Raw genomic sequence first — 25,106 nt, forward strand, 5'->3', positions numbered from 1 at the left:
CCCCCTCCCCCCTCACCTTCCTTGCAGTGCTGCTGGCATCATCTCCTCTACCTCCCACCAGCTTTCAGCTGCTGCAGGGGGGGAACTACATAGGATCTGTCCTTGTAAATGCCCCCACAGCACCGATCACCCCTCCTGTAGGTAGTCTCCTTCCCCCTTCCAGCAGTGCTGACATCTTCTTCTTCTCCCGCCACCGGATGCTTCAGGGTACAAGGGATCGCTTCAGGATGGAGAGTGGGTCAGGTAGGCTGTACTGGGCCCTGCAATTTCTATCAGCAGCCCTAGATAGATCTGAGGTTATCAAGACCAGTGCAGTAACCACAGTCCTGCTTTGGATGTGAGGACACAGAGAAGCATGGGGGGGGGGGGTCGTTTTCCACAGAGGAGCGGACGATCAGGTAGGTAGTGTCCCTTAGACAGATATATTCAGGTAACCTTACCACTGCAGGTTCAACCCCACTGCAAGGGAAGCTTTTACGCTTCCTGGAGTTGGGCATCAAGACTTGTAGCTCTAGTTTGAGTCCGGTGCTGTAGGGCGCTACAGCCTGTATAAGACTTTCCTCATGGTTAATATAGCCCATTTCTCCTGGGTAATATAGCCCATTGGATGCCACATAGGCTGAGAACATGCAAAACTGAGTTTAGGAATCCTCAGCTATCACTGGGCTTCCAAGGTGGGAACTGCTTGCATTCAAAGGGACCTGGAGAGATGGAGCCAGGGGAGGACTGGGCAGGGGCACAATTGCCCACTGGGCCGCTCTGATGCCCCATAAAAAGGCTGCATTGCTTATACCCCTAAAGGATTCCTGGTGCAGAGAAGTTAAGTCTCTGCCACTAACCTCCTGAGTGCAGGACGAAGACAAGGACAGGGTGCAGCCCCCCCCCCCCCCCCCCCCCAACATGGATGGTGTAAACTGTGTCTGAGCAGAGACCGGTTCCATGCCCCACTTGAGACTCTCTTGCCCTGGCCAGCCCCAATGGAGCTGTCCTAACTCCCCCCAACCACTCCCTGCTGGCCAGGTTGGGAACCGGGATTCAACTGGTGAGTAGAGAGTACCTGGAGCAGGGCTTCAGCTTGGAATGGGGGTCAGGAGGACGACGGGAAGAGGGAGAGTGGGAGGGGGGCCGAGTCGCTGCACCATGGGCCTCTGGTTTGTACTTGAAAGTTGCCAGTCTGCCCCTGGATGGAGCAGATCCAGTGTCTACAGAGGGACGAAAGAAGGTCCTTGATAAGTGAATTCAGCAGTTCAACGTCATGGCATATGTGGAGAGTTCTCCGATTTTATCTCTTTTCTGAAATTAATAAAAAAAATAAAAAAATGTATACAACAAACCCTTGGCATCACCCTTTACATTAGACAGGTTGCTTATTCGACAGGCAGTGAGTTTCCTTTTTTTTTTACCATGAGGCCCCCTAGTGGTGATCTGTAAGAATGCATTCCAGGTTGGCCTGGCACATTCTATTGACCATTGTGTCCTTTTCAAGTCAATAGCCCCAATGGTGATGGTTGGTAATCCCTGAGAATAATGATATACAGTTTTGCTGCACCCAGTGCTCAGGTAGCACTATCAATGCTTCGATGTTTCACGTTGCTTGTGTAAACTGGACCATGCATGATTGCCCCGACTTTATTGGAATTCCAGGGAGCCGTCTTGATTGCAGCAGGCGATAGTTAATCTGTCTCTTTATAAATAGCTTTCTAAACAAAACACCTAAAAGATTAATAGCTACGGTATATCTTCATCCCTGAGAGTGAGGATGGGGTACAGAACCACATTCCAAATCCTTTACCTAGGAAACAAAAAGAAAATATCCATCATTATATTTGCATTCATTTCTTATAGAGGCCTGATTCTTTAACCACTTAAGCCCCGGAAGATTTTACCCCCTTCCTGACCAGGCCCTATTTTGCGATTCGGCACTGCGTGACTTTAACGGACAATTGCGCGGTCGTGCGACGCTGTATCTAAACCAATTTGACGTCATTTTTTCCCCACAAATAGAGCTTTCATTTGGTGGTATTTGATCACCTGTGCGATTTATTTATTTATTTTTGATCATGCGCTATAAACAAAAAAAAAAGAGCGACAATTTTGCAAAAATAACAATATTTTTCACATTTTTTTATATGAAATTCCCCCCCAAAAAATTTAAAAATCCAAATGTTTTAACATTTTTGGCCAATTTGTATTCTGCTACACATGTTTGGTAAAAAAAAATCACAATAAACTTATTTTGATTGGTTTGCGCAAAAGTTATTGTGTTTACTAACTAAGGGAAAGATTTTTGTCATTTTTGTTGTTTTTTTTTTTTAACGAGTAATGGCGGCGATCTGCGTTTTTTTTTTTTTTTTTTTTTTTTTTGCGGGACTGCGACATTGTGGCGGACAGATCGGACCCTTAACTGACATTTTTGACACTTTTGGTGGGTACCAGTGACATTACTGCAGTAATCAGTGCTATACATATGCACTGTTACTGTCAAATGACACTGGCAGGGAAGGGGTTAACTTTATTGGGGAAGGAGGGGTTAAGTGTGTCCCTAGGGGCGGGATTCTAACTGTGCAGAGATGTGGCTTTACATGTAACAGCACAGGTCAATGGTCCTACATGCTGTTACACAGGGAAGAATGACAGGCGGCTTTGTTTACATTAGCCGCCTGCCTTTCTCCCTTCACAGCGGACGATCGCGAGTGATCGGCAGACATCGGGTCCGCCGGTCACTCGCACGTAGGTGTACCGTAAACGATCCGGGCGGGAGCGCGCCTCCGGTGGCGCGCGCTCGCCACCTATTGGCTTACAGGCTAGTGACGTACCCATACCTCACTTTGCCTGGCCGGGGCTGACCGCCGCAGTATATGTACTTGCGGCAGTCGGCAATCGGTTAATGACCCGGCCATTTTTTTGCGATTCGGCACTGCGTTGCTTTAACTAAAAATTGCGCAGTCATGCGACGCTGTACCTGAATAAAATCTATATCCTTTTTTTCTCACAAATAGAGCTTTCTTTCAGTGGTATTTGATCACCTCTGTCATTTTTAGATTTGGCGCTGTAAAAAAAAAAAAAATTATATATATATATATATATATATATAATATATATATACAGTGCCTTGCCAAAGTATTCGGCCCCCTTGAACTTTGCGACCTTTTGCCACATTTCAGGCTTCAAACATAAAGATATAAAACTGTAATTTTTTGTGAAGAATCAACAACAAGTGGGACACAATCATGAAGTGGAACGAAATTTATTGGATATTTCAAACTTTTTTAACAAATAAAAAACTGAAAAATTGGGCGTGCAAAATTATTCAGCCCCCCTTAAGTTAATACTTTGTAGCGCCACCTTTTGCTGCGATTACAGCTGTAAGTCGCTTGGGGTATGTCTCTATCAGTTTTGCACATCGAGAGGCTGAAATTTTTGCCCATTCCTCCTTGCAAAACAGCTCAAGCTCAGTGAGGTTGGATGGAGAGCGTTTGTGAACAGCAGTTTTCAGTTCTTTCCACAGATTCTCGATTGGATTCAGGTCTGGACTTTGACTTGGCCATTCTAACACCTGGATATGTTTATTTGTGAACCATTCCATTGTAGATTTTGCTTTATGTTTTGGATCATTGTCTTGTTGGAAGACAAATCTCCGTCCCAGTCTCAGGTCTTTTGCAGACTCCATCAGGTTTTCTTCCAGAATGGTCCTGTATTTGGCTCCATCCATCTTCCCATCAATTTTAACCATCTTCCCTGTCCCTGCTGAAGAAAAGCAGGCCCAAACCATGATGCTGCCACCACCATGTTTGACAGTGGGGATGGTGTGTTCAGGGTGATGAGCTGTGTTGCTTCTACGTCAAACATAACGTTTTGCATTGTTGCCAAAAAGTTTGATTTTGGTTTCATCTGACCAGAGCACCTTCTTCCACATGTTTGGTGTGTCTCCCAGGTGGCTTGTGGCAAACTTTAAACGACACTTTTTATGGATATCTTTAAGAAATGGCTTTCTTCTTGCCACTCTTTCATAAAGGCCAGATTTGTGCAGTATACGACTGATTGTTGTCCTATGGACAGTCTCCCACCTCAGCTGTAGATCTCTGCAGTTCATCCAGAGTGATCATGGGCCTCTTGGCTGCATCTCTGATCAGTCTTCTCCTTGTATGAGCTGAAAGTTTAGAGGGACGGCCAGGTCTTCGTAGATTTGCAGTGGTCTGATACTCCTTCCATTTCAATATTATCGCTTGCACAGTGCTCCTTGGGATGTTTAAAGCTTGGGCAATCTTTTTGTATCCAAATCCGGCTTTAAACTTCTCCACAACAGTATCTCGGACCTGCCTGGTGTGTTCCTTGTTCTTCATGATGCTCTCTGCGCTTTAAACTGACCTCTGAGACTATCACAGTGCAGGTGCATTTATACGGAGACTTGATTACACACAGGTGGATTCTATTTATCATCATTAGTCATTTGGGTCAATATTGGATCATTCAGAGATCCTCACTGAACCACTGGAGAGAGTTTGCTGCACTGAAAGTAAAGGGGCTGAATAATTTTGCAAGCCCAATTTTTCAGTTTTTTATTTGTTAACAAAGTTTGAAATATCCAATAAATTTTGTTCCACTTCATGATTGTGTCCCACTTGTTGTTGATTCTTCACAAAAAATTACAGTTTTATATCTTTATGTTTGAAGCCTGAAATTTGGCAAAAGGTCGCAAAATTCAAGGGGGCCGAAATACTTTTGCAAGGCACTGTATATAAATTATTTTTTTTTTTTTTACTTTCTGCTATAAAACATTCCAAATTTTTTTTAAATCACATTTCTTTATCAGTTTAGGCCAATTTGTATTCTGCTACGTATTTTTGGTAACAAAAAAAAAAAATCCCAAAAAGCGTATATTAATTGGTTTGCGCAAAAGTTATCGTGTCTACAAACTATGGGATAGATTTTTGGACTTTTTATTTTTTTTTTTTGTTGTTTTTATTAGTAATGGCAGCGATCAGCGATTTTTAGCAGGACTGCGACATTGCGACGGACAAATCTAACACTAAACGGGGGCGTAACACATGTACCGATCGTCGGCCGAACGATCGGCCGTCTTTTGTCCAGGGCTGTCGTGTCTGTTGAAAACTGCAAAAGACTGCACATGAATTTTGTCGGCCAACAACAGCCGACTGCAGAAGTGATGTCATTTTTAATGCCTGCACGACAGATTCTGTTCAGCCGAAAATGCGCTGTCGGAAGCATCATACTAACAAGCCTACAATCGGCCGATCGGTCGTAGGCCGAATATTTACGGCCGACAATCGGTACGTGTGTACGTGTAACGCTCCTGCGTTTCATGTATGGTGTGGATTTTCAGCTGCAGAAATATTCCACTTCAGTAGTCATGTAAGAGAGATGCTGAGATACCATTCCCAACCTCAATGACTCATCATGTGTGGAAGGTCTTAATTCAGCCAGTAAATACACACAATCAACAAGCTGGTTCCTAGAGTGACTTTATGTATGTAGTAACACAGTGATGAAGATTTAAGAGACAGGTTGAGTGGAGGTGGTAGGTGACAGACACTTGAAGGTAAGACAGTAGCAGATGGATGCAGGTAGGTTTAGCAATCATGTATGGTAGCAGATGACAGAGTAGCAGGTGGACATACAAGAGTGATCAACCCAGTGCAGGAATAAGTAGCAGTAGTCTTAAGAGCTAGCAATCTAGATATGCAGATGTGATAAATAGTCTTTACTATGCAGAGCTAGATAGTGTAAGCTTAGTATAAGTTTATAGAGCACTAATAGCAATACAGCCGAAGGTTGGTTCAGGAGGAGCGGATGATCCGGAAGCGGGATGCAGGGATCAGCGCAGCGAGGTTCCGTCAGCGAAGTATGCTTGCAAGCACGAAAGCTTCAAGCCAAGTTAGCATCCAGGTAAGGGTGTTTGAACGAACACATGTGAGTGAGAACCGGCGCTTTAAATAGCCATCTAGTCCGGCGCTGAGTGATGACAGCTTCAGTCTTAAAGGTGTATGCGCACCTTTCCAAAAGAGAATGGTGGGGCGCATACACTTGTGAAAAGAGTAATTTAGGGTACCAAAGGTACCGGAACATTACAATACCCCCCCCTTAAGGCCGGCTCCTGAAGGCCTCTGGAGCTGGTTTGTCTGGGTATCTCGCATGAAAATTGCGGATTAATCTAGGGGCATGTATTTCAGAGGTGTTTAGCTAGGTGTCGTCTTGGGGCCCATAGTTCTTCCATCTAACCAAGTACTGAAGTCTTCTTCTGTAGATACGAGAATCCAGAATCTCTTTTATCTCGTATTCTTCTCCACCTTCAACTTGTACAGGAGGCGGAGGTGGAATATTAGGCCTTATTCCGTGGTCCGGAACATGGGGCTTCAGTAGCGACACATGGAAAATGGGATGGATTTTTAGGTCTATTGGCAATGTAAGCTGTACTGCAGCTTTTCCAATAAGTTTCTTGATTGGGAAAGGTCCCAAGAACAGAGGTCCAAGCTTTTTGCTAGGGATCTTCAGTCTTAAATTTTTTGTTGAGAGCCAAACGAGGTCCCCGATAGTGTACTGTGGAGAAGGTCTTCTGCGAAGATCATAGTACTTCTTTTGTTGACTGTGAGCGTGTGCAATGGTAGTATTTAATAAACCCAGAGAATCCTTTATTTGGGTAAGATAGTCTGAGGCTACTGGGTTGTTTGAAGGAAGGATGCGTGGTGGAAGAATAGAGGGATGAAACCCATAGTTCAAGTAGAACGGACTCTGCTTGGTTGTACTGTGGGTTGCGTTGTTGTAGGCAAATTCTGCCAGAGGGAGAAGATCCACCCAATCATCCTGTTGGTAAGAAGTGTAACAACGTAAATACTGCTCGATGCATTGGTTGACTCTTTCAGTCTGTCCGTTGGTCTGCGGATGGTAAGGAGAAGTGAGCTTCCGCTCGATCCGTAATATGTGACATAGTTCTTGCCAGAACTTAGAAATAAATTGGGATCCACGGTCAGACAGAAGAGTTTTTGGGATACCATGTAATCTAAAGACATGTTTCATCAGGAGTTCTGCCGTTTGTTTGGACGAAGGTAGTCTGCGAATAGCAATGAAATGTGCCATCTTTGTCAGATGGTCCACTGACACCAAGATGGTATTAAATCCTTTGGAAAGAGGCAATTCTACGATGAAGTCCAAGGACAAAACTTCCCATGGAATTTGGGGTATTGGTAGACTGCATAGTAGACCGGATGGTCTCGTAGTGTCAATTTTGGACCTGGCACAGACATTGCATGAAGAGACGAATTTTTGTATAGATGTTTTCATGTCAGGCCACCAGAATTGCCGGGAAATCAAATTAAGAGTCTTTGTCATACCCATATGTCCTGCCATAGGCACATCATGAGATAATTCCAAGCTCTTGGTGCGTAGGGTAGGTGGTATGTAAAGTTTGTCGTTGTAGTAGAGGAAGCCTTCTGCATCAGTATTTAGTTGTGGTGGGGGTGAATCCAAACTTATACCATGCAAAACCTCTTCCTTCAAGGAACGGACAACTCCAATAATGCGTTTGTGAGGTATTATAGGAACGGAAGGGATTTCAAAGTAGTTTTCTTCAGTTAGTCGTGATAGTGCATCCGCCTTTTTGTTTTTATCTGCAGGTGTGTAAGTCACTAGGAAGTTAAACCTTAGAAAGAATAGTGACCATCGTACCTGTCGGTGCGAGAGAGTTTTGCTAGTCTGAAGATATTGGAGGTTTTTATGGTCCGTGTATATAATTATTGGTAATTGGGTGCCTTCGAGTAAATGTCGCCAATTCTCCAGAGCCAATTTTATAGCAAGCAGTTCCTTTTCACCCACGGGGTAATTTATCTCGGGACTGCTTAGGGATTTAGAAAAAAAGGCGACTGGAGGAAGTGGTGAAGTGTGGGTTGGTCGTTGGGAGAGTATTGCTCCTACTGCCATGTTTGACGCATCTACCTCCAGAATGTATTGGAGGGATGGGTCTGGATGGCGTAATATGGGAGCGGAAGTAAACCTTGTCTTTAACAAGTGAAAAGCTTTATTGGCTTCTTCTGACCATTTGAATGGTTTTTTTATGCTAGTGAGCTGTGTGAGGGGTCTCACAATAGCAGAAAAGTTTTTAATGAACTTCCTGTAGAAATTTGAAAATCCCAGGAATCGCTGTAGCGCCTTGCGTGTGGTTGGTGTAGGCCAATCCTGAATGCAGGATATTTTACTCATGTCCATCTCGATTCCTGTTTTGGATATGATGTAGCCTAGAAAGAGTACCTCGTCTTTATGAAACAAGCATTTCTTCAGTTTCACATAAAGGTTATGTGCAAGCAATCTCGATAGTACAAGTCTTACATGTCTTATGTGTTCAGACAGGGTCCGTGAATATATAAGTATATCGTCTAGATATACCACAACACAGACATCTAGTAAGTCTTTAAAAATATTGTTTATAAATCGTTGGAAAACTGCAGGGACGTTGCATAGCCCGAATGGCATCACAAGATATTCGAACAATCCGTATCTGGTTCTGAATGCAGTCTTCCACTCGTCTCCATCACGGATTCGAATGAGATTGTATGCTCCTTTCAGGTCCAATTTTGAAAAATAGGTAGCTCCACGCACCTGCTCAATGAGCTCAGGGATAAGCGGTAGAGGATATCGATCTTTTATTGTGATAGCATTCAATTTCCTGTAGTCGATGATAGGTCTGAGACTTGAGTCCTTATTGCGAACAAAAAAGAGTCCTGCTGCTGTGGAAGAAGTGGAAGGTCTAATAAAACCTTTTTCCAAGTTCTCATCCAAATAGGTTTTGAGATGGGCAAGTTCATCCTGTGAAAGAGGATAAACATGACCGAATGGCAATTTGCTATTTGGGAGTAGATCAATACTACAATCATAGTCTCGATGAGGAGGTAATGCTTGAGCATTTTTCTCAAGAAAAACCTCAGAAAGATCCTGATAACATAGTGGTGCAATCTCATCTGTCACCATAGACAGAATCTTCCCGGAAGACGGGAGGTTACACGTATCCTCGCAATAGCAAGAGAGGAAGGCCAAGGACCGTTCCTTCCAATCTATGGTTGGTTGGTGTGTGTGTAACCAGGGAAGTCCCAACACAATGGGAAAGTGGGGTGAAGGTATTAAATCGAAGGTAGTAGTCTCCCTATGAGACTCGTTAATAGTGACTAGAAGTGCTTGTGTCTGATCGGTGATTGGACCAGAGGATAACGAAACACTGGTAATAAGACTTACTGAGACAGGTTAAGTTTAGAAATAATAGGAATTTTATTGGAAGCAGCAAAACATATATCAATATAATTTCCACAAGATCCTGTGTCAATCATGGCCTTAGTAGTAATCCTGTTCTGGTCCCACTGTAATGTCAAACAAACAAAAATGTAAGGGTTAGTGAATGAAGTTGTCAATCCTCCTAGGAGGACATGTGAACACTCACCCTTCTTTTTGTTGACTAGGGGACAGACATTTATCTTGTGATCCGGGGATGCACAGTACAAGCAGAGATTTTCATATCGTCTTTTGGCTTTTTCCATAGTTGATAGCGGTGGGCGTATGGTTCCTACCTCCATAGGAACGGGGTTAACGGCCGGAATCCGAGAGGAAACGGATAATGGCATTCCCATTTTCTCAGCCTTTCTTTCTCGTAGTCTTCTATCTATGGTAATACTAAGTTGTATTAATGCATCCAGGGTTTTTGGTAGATCCGCTCGGGCGAGTTCGTCTTTAACGGCTTCTGATAGGCCAAGCCTAAATTGGGTTTTCAGAGATGCATCATTCCATTCTGAATCAAGGGTCCATCTCTTGAATTCCGCGACAAAGTCTTCTACAGGCCTCCTTCCTTGTTTCGAGGATCTTAATTGAAGATCGGCAGTACTCTGCCTATTGGGGTCATCATATAGGCTAGTGAGTTCTGCTAGGAACAAGGCATAGGAGTTGAGAAGCTGGTCGTTTTTCTCAAAAAGAGAGTCTGCCCAGGCTCGAGGATCGCCTGTTAGGTAAGAAATAATAGTACAAACCTTAATGTGATCAGTAAGGTAGGTACGAGGTTTTAGCAAAAAAAGTAACTCACATGCGTTTTTAAATTCGCGAAATTTTTTGCGATCGCCTGTAAATACCAAAGGGGGATTTATCTTGGGTTCAGGGGACTGAGCAGAGGTAAGTTGTGTCAGTCTAATTACCTGCTGCGACAGAGCCTGATTGTCTTCTTTTAATTCAGCAAGTGCGTGTATTAACGCAGTTACTTGCTGTTTTAATTGTGTCACCTGAGTGGTTATTTCTGCTGAATCCATTTGTAGGTTCGTTCAATCTGTAACGCTCCTGCGTTTCATGTATGGTGTGGATTTTCAGCTGCAGAAATATTCCACTTCAGTAGTCATGTAAGAGAGATGCTGAGATACCATTCCCAACCTCAATGACTCATCATGTGTGGAAGGTCTTAATTCAGCCAGTAAATACACACACTCAACAAGCTGGTTCCTAGAGTGACTTTATGTATGTAGTAACACAGTGATGAAGATTTAAGAGACAGGTTGAGTGGAGGTGGTAGGTGACAGACACTTGAAGGTAAGACAGTAGCAGATGGATGCAGGTAGGTTTAGCAATCATGTATGGTAGCAGATGACAGAGTAGCAGGTGGACATACAAGAGTGATCAACCCAGTGCAGGAATAAGTAGCAGTAGTCTTAAGAGCTAGCAATCTAGATATGCAGATGTGATAAATAGTCTTTACTATGCAGAGCTAGATAGTGTAAGCTTAGTATAAGTTTATAGAGGGTTCCCCTGCGGGGTACTTAGCACTAATAGCAATACAGCCGAAGGTTGGTTCAGGAGGAGCGGATGATCTGGAAGCGGGATGCAGGGATCAGCGCAGCGAGGTTCCGTCAGCGAAGTATGCTTGCAAGCACGAAAGCTTCAAGCCAAGTTAGCATCCAGGTAAGGGTGTTTGAACGAACACATGTGAGTGAGAACCGGCGCTTTAAATAGCCATCTAGTCCGGCGCTGAGTGATGACAGCTTCAGTCTTAAAGGTGTATGCGCACCTTTCCAAAAGAGAATGGTGGGGCGCATACACTTGTGAAAAGAGTAATTTAGGGTACCAAAGGTACCGGAACATTACAGTACGGGGCTTAAAGCATTTTCGGCCGAACAGAATCTGTCGTGCAAGCATTAAAATTTTTGTTGGCTGTCACCAGAACGGCCGATTGTTCGCCAGTCAGTACAGAATTCGGCCGACAATCAGCAGATTTGCAAGACTGGGCATGCTCAGAAAAGAAAAAAGACAAGGAAAGTGAACCATCACATGACATCACTTCTGCAGTCGGCTGTTGTTGGCCAACAAAATTAGTGTGCAGTCTTTTGCACTTTTCAACCGACAGGACAGCCCTGGACAAAAGACGGCCGATCGTTCGGCCGACGATCGGTACGTGTGTACGGGGCTTTAGTGACACTTTTTGGGGACCATTGACACCAATATAGTGATCAGTGCTAAATAATATATGCACTATTACTGTATAAATGACAATGGCATTAATACTGGGGGTGATCAAGGGATTATGTGTGCTCCTAAATTGTGCTTACTAACCGTGTGGGGGGGCTCTGTGAAAAGCACACAGAGATCGGTGTTATAGCTTAGCTCAGACACACAATCTCACTGTGCCTGTCTGACAGGAGAGCCCCCTGCTTTGTTTACATAGGCAGGCGGCTCTCCTGTCAGTTTCTCTGAAGATCGCGGGAGGCCGGCGGCGATTGCACCCGCTCCTCCCGCAGTCTGGCTCAGCTGTGTTTAATCACAGCGGGAGCGTGGCTATGGCGGCGCCCCGTTATCACATAATCGCGTAGATCTACGTGATTAGGCGCAGCCGAACCGCCCTGCCGCAGTAAATCTGCGTGGGGCGGTCAGCGAGTGGTTAAGCGAGTGCTTTTTCCTCCTCCATTCCTGACCCCATACATGGAAGCATTGCCATGATATTTCATCAGTCTCCGGCTCTTTATGGCTTTGTGAATACTTATGCACTTGTTTAACCTCTTGACCCCCCCCCCCTGGGCAACTCTGACATTTCTCTCATACATGTAAAAATCTGCATTTTTTGCTAGAAAATGACTTAGAACCCTCAAACATTATACATTTTTTACACAGAGGCCCCAGAGAAAAAAAAAAAGGTGGGTGTTACAATTCTCTATGTCACATGATATTTGCGCAGCAGTTTTTCAAACGCAAATTGGAAAAAATACACTTTAATAAATTTTTACACAATATAATACCCGTCTTTTGGTAGAATATAAAAGATGATGTTAGGCCGAGTAAACAGATGCCAAACATGCCATGCTTTAAAATTGTGCACGCCTGTGGAATAGCAGCAAACTATGGTACATTAAAGTGGTTGTACAGTGCCCTGAAAAAGTATTCATACCCCTTGAAATTTTCCAAATTTTGTCATGTTATAACCAAAAATGTAAATGTATTTTATTGGGATTTTATGTGATAGATCAACACAATATGGCAGAAAAATGGTAAATGGTTTTCCAAACCTTTTACAAATAAATATGTGAAAATTGTGGAGTGCATTTGTATTCAGATCCCTTAACTGTGATACCCCTAACTAAAATCTAGAGGAATTGCCTTCAGAAGTCAGTTAATGAGTCCACCTGTGGGAATTTAATCTCAGTATAAATACAGCTGTTCTGTGAAGCCTTCAGAGGTTTGTTAGAGAAGCTTAGTGAACAAACAGCATCATGAAGGCCAAGGAACACACCAGACAGGTCAGGGATAAAGTTGTTGAGAAATTTAAAGCAGGGTTAGGTTATAAAAAAATATCCCAAGCTTTGAACATCTCACAGAGCACTGTTCAATCCATCATCCAAAAACGGTAAAAGTATGGCACAACTGCAAATCTACCAAGACATGGCCGTCCACCTAAGCTGACACCACAAATCTGACCTTTATGGAAGAGTGGCAAGAAGCGGCTGTGTCCGCTTTCGTTTTGTTATTTGATACAAAAACCAATAAAAACCTTAAATGAAAAAAAGAAAGCGAGACAAGAAGAAAGTCATTGTTGAAAGAAATCCATAAGAAGTCCCATTTGCAGTCTGCTAGAAGTCATGTGGGGAACACAGCAAACATGTGGAAGAAGGTGCTCTGGTCAGATGAAACCAAAATTGAACTTTTTTGACCTAAAAGCAAAACGCTGTGTGTGGTGGAAAACAAACACTGCACATCACCCTGAACACACCATCCCCACTGTGAAACATGGTGGTGGCAGCATCATGTTGAGGGGATGGTTTTCTTCAGTAGGGACAGGGAAGCTGGTCAGAGTTGCCTGGAAGATGGATGGAGCCAAATACAGGGCAATCCTAGATGAAAACTTGTTAGAGTCTGCAAAAGACTTGAGACTGGGGTGCAGATTCACCTTCCAGCAGGACAATGACCCTAAACATACAGCCAGAGCTACAATGGAATGGTTTACATCAAAGCATATTCATGTGTTAGAATGGCCCAGCCAAAGTCCAGACCTAAATCTAATTGAGAATCTGTGGCAAGACTTGAAAATTGCTGTTCACAGACGCTCTCCGTCCAATCTGACAGAGTTTGAGCTATTTTGCAAAGAAGAATGGGCAAAAATGTCACTCTCTAGATGTGCAAAGCTGGTAGAGACATCCCCAAAAAAGACTTGCAGCTGTAATTGCAGTGAAAGGGGGTTCTACAAAGTATTGACTCAGGGAGGTGAATACAAATGCACGCCACACTTTTCACATATTTATTTGTAACAAATGTTGAATGAAAACCATTTATCATTTTCCTTCCACTTCACAATTATCTGCCACTTTGTGTCGGTCTATCACATAAAATCCCAATAAAAAACTGTTTTTTATTTATTTATTTTTTTTTTTTGACAGGTACTCTTATGGAGGGATCTGCGGGTCTAAAACCCCTCCTCTGCATTTAAAAGCATTAAAAATTCCAAGTTTGGCTGTTTTGAATGCGGTAATTGTTTTGAATTTGGTTTGAGTACCCGGAAGTAATTAGATGACATCACTTCCGGGTTTTTACATGGAGACCCGATCAGAGCCAAATGTGGCTTTGATCGGGTCTTCTCAGCTGCATCGGTTGTCATTAAGACAGCCAACCGTTGGCTATGGACGCCGGTACCGGGGTGATTCCTCTAGCTGCAGCAATCACTCTGGTACAGCACTTTCCCAAAATATCGGTAACTTCAGGGGCCGATTCCGATATATCGGGGAAAGTGCAGATCGGCCCTCGATATATCGGCTTTGCCGATAATCGGTCGATCCCTAATAGCGTATACAATAGCGACATAAATATATTGTAATTGAATGTTATTAAAAATTACCTTTCCTTTTCAATCTGCAGCTGTTGTTATTTTCTGAAATTGCAATGCAATATGGCCGCCTGGAGCTGTTCTGTACACAGAATGTACACTGACCACACCCCCAGAAACATCATTTTCTGCTTGTGTGATTGGCTCACCAATTTTCCTAGAAGTCTGCACTAAAGCTGGCCATACATATTCAATTTTCTTGTACAATTATCGGTTAGATTTACCAAAAAAAACCATATAATATGAGGTCAAAACTAAACAACACTTTCCATTGTATCCAATTAGGCAGGCCTTTGTACTACATACAAACAATATCTCTTCAACAATTTTCCACCATATATCAGTTATCACCCATATTTGGACTTTCTGTTTTATATGGACTTTCATCATAACATGGTTCTGAGATTGTGCACATTTAATTAATTTATCATTTATTATTGAGTTCTTTCACTTTTATTTTATTTATCACTTGAGGTTTATATTTGTGCACATTCAATTATTATAATTGATGATTATGTTTGATATTCATTCATTATTCTCAATTTTTTAGCGCAGCTTCTTTATTTGTATCTTTATTTGTGTTATCTCACTATAAGCTGCAGCTTACTGATTTAGTGTATTAGTGCAGTTATATATTGTTGACTTTGTACTACTACATAGTTGAAGGTAAATCTAATGAAAATTGTACAGAAAATTGTATCATGTTTAGCCAGCCTAAGATAAAAGTCAGATTTCTGGCATCCCCTGCAACAATAATGTCATTTTTGGTGGGATACTCCCAATAGGAACACGTCTAAAGGGATGCAGGCCCAGCAGATTTCCTCATTAGAGCCCTGCAGCTGCCACAGCTGATAGATAATTATGAAACCACTCTCATTAGACCCACTCAGCACAGAGGAACAAACAATGGGTTCTTCAGAATAATAAAAGGTAGGAATCTGCAACAAAGTTTGTTACAATCCTTGTAATGTACAGAGATCACCCAGAGGGGAATGTTTTTTTTTTCTCAACAAAAGTGGAGTTACTCTTTAATTGTTTGGAAGTGCAAGAGATAAACCTTTAATAAATGAAAAAAATGCAACAACACCTGACCCAGTCTGCCAGCACTTTGGCATTTTCCATTATTATTGTGTTTTGCTATGCTTCACTTTTTCAAAATAAAACATTTCCTGATCAGTCCTGGATATTTGGAATGAACATTCTAGTTATGTTACATCTGTTACAATATTTGCAGCAGCTCACTTACATTCTCCGCTAATGCTACAATCTATAATTATCCAGTGTTGCGTAGGCTGGATCATCATCTGGAAAGAAGAAGAAGAAGAAGATTGATCTCACAGAAAGCCATGCAGACATGTTTGTACATTTGTACAGCGCTGAGGCCCCCTGCACACGGGGTGTTTGCTGGTCTCCTCTGATCACCAGAACTCCTGGCAGGAGGAAAACTGCTTCAAAAACTTGTCTATGGGTCAGTCCGACTCCATCCTTCGGGAAACCTGCGTTCCATGCATATTTCCTGCACAGCGTTCAGAACACACTGCAGTTGCAACCTGCAGCGGGTGTCAACGTAAACTTAACTACTGGGCGTATTAATCAGTACAGTGTGCGTTCGCTAAAAATCGATAGATAAAGACCACACATGATCAGAAACATGAAAATAACCCGGAGAAAGCCTGGCTGCCATTGTTTTTTGTTTTGCACTATCCGATACGTAGCTACGCAACCAGGAAGCTTTTCCAGAATCGTACGAAAAAAAAAACATACGTTTAGTACGCATTGTTAAATTCGACACTAGTATCATGAAACAAAATGCGAACGATAAGTCGTCCGATTATCTGAGTATCTGTGTATTATGTAGTCCTGTGCCCAGCGCTCTGTGTATTATGTAGTCCTGTGCCCAGCGCTCTGTGTATTATGTAGTCATGTGCCCAGTGCTCTGTATTATGCAGTTCTGTGCCCAGCGCTCTATGTATTATGTAGTCCTGTGCCCAGCGATGTGTGTATTATGTAGTCCTGTGCCCAGCGCTCTATGTATTATGTAGTCCTGTGCCCAGAGCTCTGTGCATTATGCAGTTCTGTGCCCAGCGCTCTATGTATTATGTAGTCCTGTGCCCAGCGCTCTGTGTATTATGTAGTCCTGTGCCCAGCGCTCTGTGTATTATGCAGTTCTGTGCCCAGCGCTCTGTGTATTATGCAGTCCTGTGCCCAGCGCTCTGCATATTATGTAGTCCTTTGCCCAGCGCTCTGTGTATTATGAAGTCCTGTGCCCAGCGCTCTGTGTATTATGCAGTCCTGTGCCCAGCGCTTTGTGTATTATGTAGTCCTGTGCCCAGCGCTCTGTGTATTATGCAGTCCTGTACTCAGCGCTCTGTGTATTATGCAGTCCTGTGCCCAGCGCTCTGTGTATTATGCAGTCCTGTGCCCAGCACTCTGTGTATTATGTAGTCCTGTGCCCAGCGCTCTGTGTATTATGCAGTCCTGTGCCCAGCACTCTGTGTATTATGTAGTCCTGTGCCCAGCACTCTGTGTATTATGCAGTTCTGTACCCGGCGCTCTGTGTATTATGCAGTCCTGTGCCCAGAGCTCTGTGTATTATGTAGTCCTGTGCCCAGAGCTCTGTGTATTATGTAGTCCTGTGCCCAGCGCTCTGTGTATTATGTAGTCCTGTGCCCAGAGCTCTGTGTATTATGTAGTCCTGTGCCATTTGCCAATAAAAAAAATATGTCCCCGGATTTCATTTTAAAAATCAGATCACCTTAACTTACAGTGGGTACGGAAAGTATTCAGACCCCCTTAAATTTTTCACTCTTTGTTATATTGCAGCCATTTGCTAAAATCATTTAAGTTCATTCTTCTTCCTCATGAATGTACACATAGCACCCCATACTGACAGAAAAACACAGAATTGTTGACATTGTTGCAGATTTATTAAAAAAGAAAAACTGAAATATCACATGGTCCTAAGTATTCAGACCCTTTGCTGTGACACTCATATATTTAACTCAGGTGCTTTCCATTTCTTCTGATCATCCTTGAGATGGTTCTACACCTTCATTTGAGTCCAGCTGTGTTTGATTATACTGATTGGACTTGATTAGGAAAGCCACACACCTGTCTATATAAGACCTTCCAGATCACAATGCATGTCAGAGCAAATGAGAATCATGAGGTCAAAGGAACTTTCTGAAGAGCTCAGAGACAGAATTGTGGCAAGGCACAGATCTGGCCAAGGTTACAAAAAGATTTCTGCTGCACTTAAGGTTCCTAAGAGCACAGTGGCCTCCATAATCCTCAAATGGAAGACGTTTGGGACGACCAGAACCCTCCCTAGAGCTGGCCGTCCGGCCAAACTGAGCTATCGGGGGAGAAGAGCCTTGGTGAGAGAGGTAAAGAAGAACCCAAAGATCACTGTGGCTGAGCTCCAGAGATGCAGTCAGGAGATGGGAGAAAGTTGTAGAAAGTCAACCATCACTGCAGCCCTCCACCAGTCGGGGCTTTATGGCAGAGTGGCCCGACGGAAGCCTCTCCTCAGTGTAAGACATGAAAGCCCGCATGGAGTTTGCTAAAAAAAACACCTGAAGGACTCCAAGATGGTGAGAAATAAGATTCTCTGGTCTGATGAGACCAAAATAGAACTTTTTGGCCTTAATTCTAAGCGGTATGTGTGGAGAAAACCAGGCACTGTTCATCACCTGTCCAATACAATCCCAACAGTGAAGCATGGTGGTGGCAGCATTATGCTGTGGGGGTGTTTTTCAGCTGCAGGGACAGGACGACTGGTTGCAATCGAGGGAAAGATGAATGCGGCCAAGTACAGGGATATCCTGGACAAAAACCTTCTCCAGAGTGCTCTGGACCTTAGACTGGGCCGAAGGTTTACCTTCCAACAAGACAATGACCCTAAGCACACAGCTAAAATAACGAAGGAGTGGCTTCACAACAACTCCGTGACTGTTCTTGAATGGCCCAGCCAGAGCCCTGACTTAAACCCAATTGAGCATCTCTGGAGAGACCTAAAAATGGCTGTCCACCAACGTTTACCATCCAACATGACAGAACTGGAGAGGATCTGCAAGGAGGAATGGCAGAGGATCCCCAAATCCAGGTGTGAAAGACTTGTTGCATCTTTCCCAAAAAGACTCCTGGCTGTATTAGATCAAAAGGGGGCTTCTACTAAATACTGAGCAAAGGGTCTGAATACTTAGGACCATGTGATATTTCAGTTTTTCTTTTTTAATAAATCTGCAACAATGTCAACAATTCTGTGTTTTTCTGTCAGTATGGGGTGCTATGTGTACATTCATGAGGAAGAAGAATGAACTTAAATGATTTTAGCAAATGGCTGCAATATAACAAAGAGTGAAAAATTTAAGGGGGTCTGAATACTTTCCGTACCCACTGTATTACAAAAATATATTGGCATAAGACACACCCCTGCCACGCCCCCTTAAAGGAGACTTATACATAAAAATGATTAGTTAAAACCTGTAAAGGAAATTGGTAAGTTCTGTATATTATTGTATTCTATTTTGTATGTATTGCACATTGCATGCATTGTACACACAGCACTTATAATGTTTTCATTACATGTTGTCATTCTTTCGAGTCCTGATTAGAATTAGCCTGCCTATGTTACGCCCCTTGTTACCATAAAAGTACAATTGTAATAATAATGTGATACCTACGTAATCATGTGTATAAAAACCTTCAATTGCATCAAAACTAACAGAACAGTGTTTTTGGAACGATGCTGAGTATTTTTTGTGTCTGTTCCCTACCGCTGTAGTTATTATTATTTATTTGGAACCTCCAATCAATATGAGGATAGGAGTTGCCCATCTATAAAATATCCAGAACAACCCACAAGTACTTTTTTTACCCTCTACTATTCCTTTTTATTGGCTTTTTGAAATTTACAAATGCAGCAATTTAGAAATTGGATGGAAGGTTTAGCACTGGGAAACACTTTTTGAAAGATAAAAACTGCATTCTATATATAACTATATAGATCAGACCAAAATGAGGGACAAATGAGGAGGAAAAGAGGGACATTGTTATGAATGAGGGACAGTCCCTCGAAATCCGGAACAGTTGGGAGTTATGACGTAACGCACGTTATAATGCGCATTACTACAAAACACTATGAATGTCTATTACAATGCAAAGTTATTTGTATTCCAACGCATGTCTACGGTTCACTGCATCACATATACAGTGTGTGCGTTATGTAAGATTTATTTTTTCATGCATTGAGATGCATCAAAAGCTCATTCAGTGAGTGGGCTGTCTAACATAATGGGCCATAAAATGCACTTATTACAGCGTGCTGAATAACGGGGGGAATGGACCCCAAGATATTTGCCATTATTCCAAAACCTAAATACAAAAGATGCATTTTTTAATTTTTCGATTAATAATCCAGAATAGCTCAATAAAATAGACTCTCTATTGCTATAGATAACACACATACAGTTGTGTTCATAAGTTTACATACCCTGGCAGAATTTATGATTTCTTGGCACTTTTCAGAGAATATGAATGATAACACAAAAACTTTTCTTTCACTCATGGTTAGTGTTTGGCTGAAGCCATTTATTATCAGTCATCTGTGTTTACTCTTTTTAAATCAAAATGACAACAGAAACTGCCAAAATGACCCTGATCAAAAGTTTACATACCCCGGTGATTTTGGCCTGATAACATGCACACAACTTGACACAAAGGGGTTTGAATGGCTATTAACCACTTAAGCCCCGGAAGATTTTACCCCCTCTCTGACCAGGGCCTATTTTGCGATTCGGCACTGCGTGATTTTAACGGACAATTGCGCGGTCGTGCAACGCTGTACCTAAACGAATTTGACGTCCTTTTTTTCCCACAAACAGAGCTTTCTTTTGGTGGTATTTGATCACCTGTGCGATTTTTTGATCATGCGCTATAAACAAAAAAAGAGCGACAATTTTGCAAAAATAACAATATTTTTCAAATTTTTTTATATGAAATTCGCAAAAAAAATTTAAAAATCAAAATTTTTTAACATTTTTGGCCAATTTGTTTTCTGCTACATATGTTTGGTAAAAAACATTGCAATAAGCGTATTTTGATTGGTTTGCGCGAAAGTTATTGTGTTTACTAACTAAGGGAAAGATTTTTGTAATTTTTGTTGTTTTTTTTTTTTTTAACGAGTAATGGCGGCGATCTGCGGTTTTTTTTTTTTGCGGGACTGCGACATTGCGGCGGACAGATCGGACCCTTGACTGACATTTTTGACACTTTTGGGGGTACCAGTGACATTACTACAGTAATCAGTGCTATACATATGCACTGTTACTGTAAAAATGACACTGGCAGGGAAGGGGTTAACTTTATTGGGGAAGGAGGGGTTAAGTGTGTCCCTAGGGGCGAGCTTCTAACTGTGCAGGGATGTGGCTTTACATGTAACAGCACAGATCAATGGTCCTACATATCAGGACCGTATGATCTGTGCTGTTACACAGGGAAGAATGACAGGTGGCTTTGTTTACATTAGCCGCCTGCCTTTCTCCCTTCACAGCGGACGATCGCGAGTGACCGACGGACATCGGGTCCGCCGGTCACATGCACGGAGGTGTCCGTGAACAACCCGGGGCGGGAACGCGCCTCCGGGGGCGCGCGCTCGCCCCCTATTGGCTTACAGGCTAGTGACGTATCCATACGTCACTTTGCCTGGCGAGGGCTGACCGCCGCAGTATATGTACTTGCGGCGGTCGGCAACCGGTTAAAGGTAACCATCCTCACTTGTGGTCTGTCTGCTTGTAATTAGTGTGTGTATAAAAAGTCAATGAGTTTCTGGACTCCTGACAGATCCTTGCATCTTTCATCCAGTGCTGCACTGACGTTTCCGGATTCTGAGTCATGGAGAAAGCAAAAGAATTGTCAAAGGATCTGCGGGAAAAGGTAGTTGAACTGTATAAAACAGGAAAGGGATATAAAAAGATATCCAAGGAATTGAGAATGCCAATCAGCAGTATTCAAATTCTAATCAAGAAGTGGAAAATGAGGGGTTTTGTTGAAACCAAACCATGGTCAGGTAGACCAAATAAAATTTCAGCCACAACTGCCAGGAAAATTGTCCGGGATGCAAAGAAAAACCCACAAATAAATTCAGGTGAAATACAGGACTGTGGTGTGGCTGTTTCAAGATGCACAATAAGGAGGCACTTGAAGAAAGATGGGCTGCATGGTCGAGTCGCCAGAAGAAAGCCATTACTACGCAAATGTCACGAAGTATCCCGCTTACAATACGCCAAACAGCACAGAGACAAGCCTCAAACCTTCTACCACAAAGTAATTTGGAGTGATGAGATCAAAATTGAGCTTTTTGGCCACAACCACAAACGCTACATTTGGAGAGGAGTCAACAAGGCCTATGATGAAAGGTACACCATTCCAACTGTGAAACACGGAGGTGGATTGCTGATGTTTTAGGCATGTGTGAGCTACAAAGGCACAGGGTAATCTGGTCAGAATTGATGGCAAGTTGAATGCAGTATTTTATCAAAAAATACTGGAGGAAAATTTGCATTCATCAGCCCGCAAGCTGCACATGGGACGTACTTGGACATTCCAACATGACAATGATCCTAAACACAAGGCCAAGTCGACCTGTCATTGGCTACAGCAGAATAAAGTGAAGGTTCTGGAGTGGCCATCTCAGTCTCCTGACCTCAATATCATTGAGCCACTCTGGGGAGATCTCCAACGTGCCGTTCATGCAAGACAGCCAAAGAATTTACAGGAACTGGAGGCTTTTTGCCAGGAAGAATGGGCAGCTTTACCATCTGAGAAGATAAAGAGCCTCATCCACAAATACCACAAAAGACTTCAAGCTGTCATTGATGTTAAAGGGGGGCAATACATGGTATTAAGAACTGGGGTATGTAAACTTTTCATCAGGGTCATTTGGGTAGTTTCTATTGTCATTATGATTTAAAAGGAGTAAACACAGTTGATTGATAATGGATTCAGCCAAACACTAACCATGAGTGAAAGAAAAGTTTTTGTGTTATCCATATTCTCTGAAAAATGGCCAAGAAATCATAAACTCTGCCAGGGTATGTAAACTTATGAGCATAACTGTATGTAAATGTTGGACCTCTTACCTGGAATGCTGATAGGAGTCTGTGGTGGAGGTCTCCTAGAAAAAAAAGATGGGATAGTCAAAAAACAATGGAGTAATGGATCACAACACATAACAAGAAAAAAAGCACTGCAATGCACACACGTGCCAGTTCTGCATCCATTCCTTTAGAATTAGGGCCGGTTCATGCTGTAGTGATGCCAGACATCGCACGGGATTCGCACTCTGCTGTGCAAATCACATGCAATGTCTGTGCAATGCAAATTCAGCCATAAAGATTTTATGGCTGAATTTGCATCGCATTCAGACCAAACTCACGCAGGACCCTTTTTTGGTCCGCACCAGAATCAGATCGCTTGCGTATTCACACCTATGCAATCCGATCCCTGTCCAAATTGATAGTTTGCACTGCGATATGGGAACTGATCTGGGGTTGTCATTAACTTTGTATTGACACTCTCAGCCTCCATCGCCAGCTAGCGCCATGCCCCCACCCCAAGAGGTGGACCAGACCACCCAAACAGCCCCAGCATATGTGGGGGGGGTAGGATGGGGCACACTGGAAAAGGGGGGTGCCTGACGGGAAGTCGGGGGGTCCGACTGTCCCAAGGAGTGGTCCATGTCCACCCCAAAACCCTCCAGAGGAAGAAGGGGGGAAGCTACTCACCATACCAGGAACCAGGTTGGGGGGGGGTCTGTTGGCCAGCAGGAACGCTGCAAGGTGTTTTTACTCACAAGCCTGCCCCTGTCTAGTGGGTGTCAATGAAAATAATCATTCCCCATTGTTGGTGTCAGTACTGCCTAGTAGCAATGACAGGAATAGTGCCCCAAGAGTAGTATAAAGGCAGGCAAAGGGATGCATCTGGCCCACGGGCCGCAGTTTGGAGACCACTGGTCTAGAAGAATGAAGTGCAAGGGGGGTGGAGCTGAACTTATTGGTTTAAAAATAAACATCAGGAAAAAAAGTGCACTCCCCTGTAAAGGAGAGGTAGAGAGGAAGGAACTTGAATATAAGGATGAAGATCCGCTTTAATATATATACGTATCCCAATGACTGAGGTATGCAAGTTCATCAAAGAGTCAATAACAAGTGATATATGCTGATACATATGGCCTGGGCATCTAGGCATTAATGACCTTTAGCCACTAATAAAATTAAAGTATAACTAAAGGCAAAACTTTTCTTTTAGTTTTGGATGAAGTGGAGAGGGATTAGAACCCCTGTCAGGTTTTGTTTGCTGTCTGTGTCCCCGTTACGGAGATTCATCCTCTCTATTTGTCCTGATTACCATTATCATTGAAAGTCAAAGTAAAACTTATTTGGTTTAGATGGTGTCAAGCATGTGTGGGGGCAACCAGATGAGCAGTACAAAGACAAGTGTGTCTCGTCTACAGTCAAGCATGGTGGTGGGATTGTCATGGTCTGGGACTGCATGAGTGCTACTGGCACTGGGGATCTACAGTTCATTGAGGGAACCATGAATGCCAACATGTACTGTGACATACTGAAGCAGAGCATTATCCCCTCCCTTTGGAGACTGGGCCGCAGGGCAGTATTCCAACATGATAATGACCCCAAACACACTTCCAGGACAACCACTGCCTTGCTAAAGAAGCTGAGGGTAAAGGTGATGGACTGGCCAAGCATGTCTCTAGACCTAAACCCTATTGAGCATCTGTGGGGCATCCTCAAACGGAAGGTGGAGGAGCGCAAGATCTCTAACATCCACCAGCTCTGTGATGTCGTCATGGAGGAGTGGAAGAGGACTCCAGTGGCAACCTGTGAAGCTCTGGTGAACTCCATGCCCAAGATGGTTAAGGCAGTGCTGGAAAATAATGGTGGCCACACAAAATATTGACACTTTGGGCCCAATTTGGACATTTTCACTTAGGGGTGTACTCACATTTGTTGCCAGCGGTTTAGACATTAATGGCTGTGTGTTTGGTTATTTTGAGGGGACAGCAAATTTACACTGTTATACAAGCTGTACACTTACTACTTTACATTGTAGAAAAGTGTCATTTCTTCAGTGTTGTCACATGAAAAGATAGAATAAAATATTTACAAAAATGTGAGAGGTGTACTCACTTTTGTGTTATGTATTGATGCAAGAAAAAATTAGGTGAACTCAAAAAATAAATATACAAACTCAAAATAATTTTAAAAATAACATAGTACAGTACACAAAGTTTGAATTTTCAACATTGTCCATAGCAGCTTAAATTCTTCCAATCACCCCGTGTGATTTGTGCTCTGTATTCCTCCTATATATAGGTGCTCCTCCACCTGTTTTCAAAAGGGCTACTCACCAGATAGCTGAGGGCCACCAGGACCCGCACCACTTTTAATAGACTCCCTTTTCTCCACTGCCAACTTATATGCCCTTCAGTGTAAATCAACCAGAAACCTTATATTGCCTCCTGGGTTTGATGACAGGATGGATGGGTGTCCAATCAGCAGCAGAGGTTTAACACCCAGAATTCCCAAAATATGAAGGAATAATCGCACAATATAGTTTTTTTATTAGGATAAAAGTTAAAAACAAATAAGTAAAAAACTCACATGTGCTGGTGCCTACACTCTGCACCCACTAGAATCGCCGCTCTGTACCAGCATGCGTTCCACAAGGCGGGCGTGGCAAAACA

General features: G+C 42.9%; 1 protein-coding gene across 1 annotated transcript in view; it reads right to left on the reverse strand.

Moving 5' to 3' along the window:
* Window positions 1–15,601: 15,601 nt before the first annotated feature.
* PSTPIP2 (proline-serine-threonine phosphatase interacting protein 2) overlaps window positions 15,602–25,106 on the reverse strand; it is a gene marked incomplete at its 3' end in the record, with an annotated part of 182,808 nt that continues 173,303 nt past the window's right edge. The window contains exons 13-14 of the mRNA XM_082274537.1: window positions 22,483–22,517; window positions 15,602–15,645 (exon numbers count right to left, since the gene is read on the reverse strand). Coding sequence (XP_082130663.1) covers window positions 15,602–15,645; window positions 22,483–22,517 — 79 coding nt within the window. The remainder of the gene's footprint in view (window positions 15,646–22,482; window positions 22,518–25,106) is intronic.

Source organism: Pelophylax lessonae (genome assembly GCF_965119305.1).
Source record: "Pelophylax lessonae genome assembly, chromosome: 1".
Taxonomy (NCBI): Eukaryota; Metazoa; Chordata; class Amphibia; order Anura; family Ranidae; genus Pelophylax; species Pelophylax lessonae.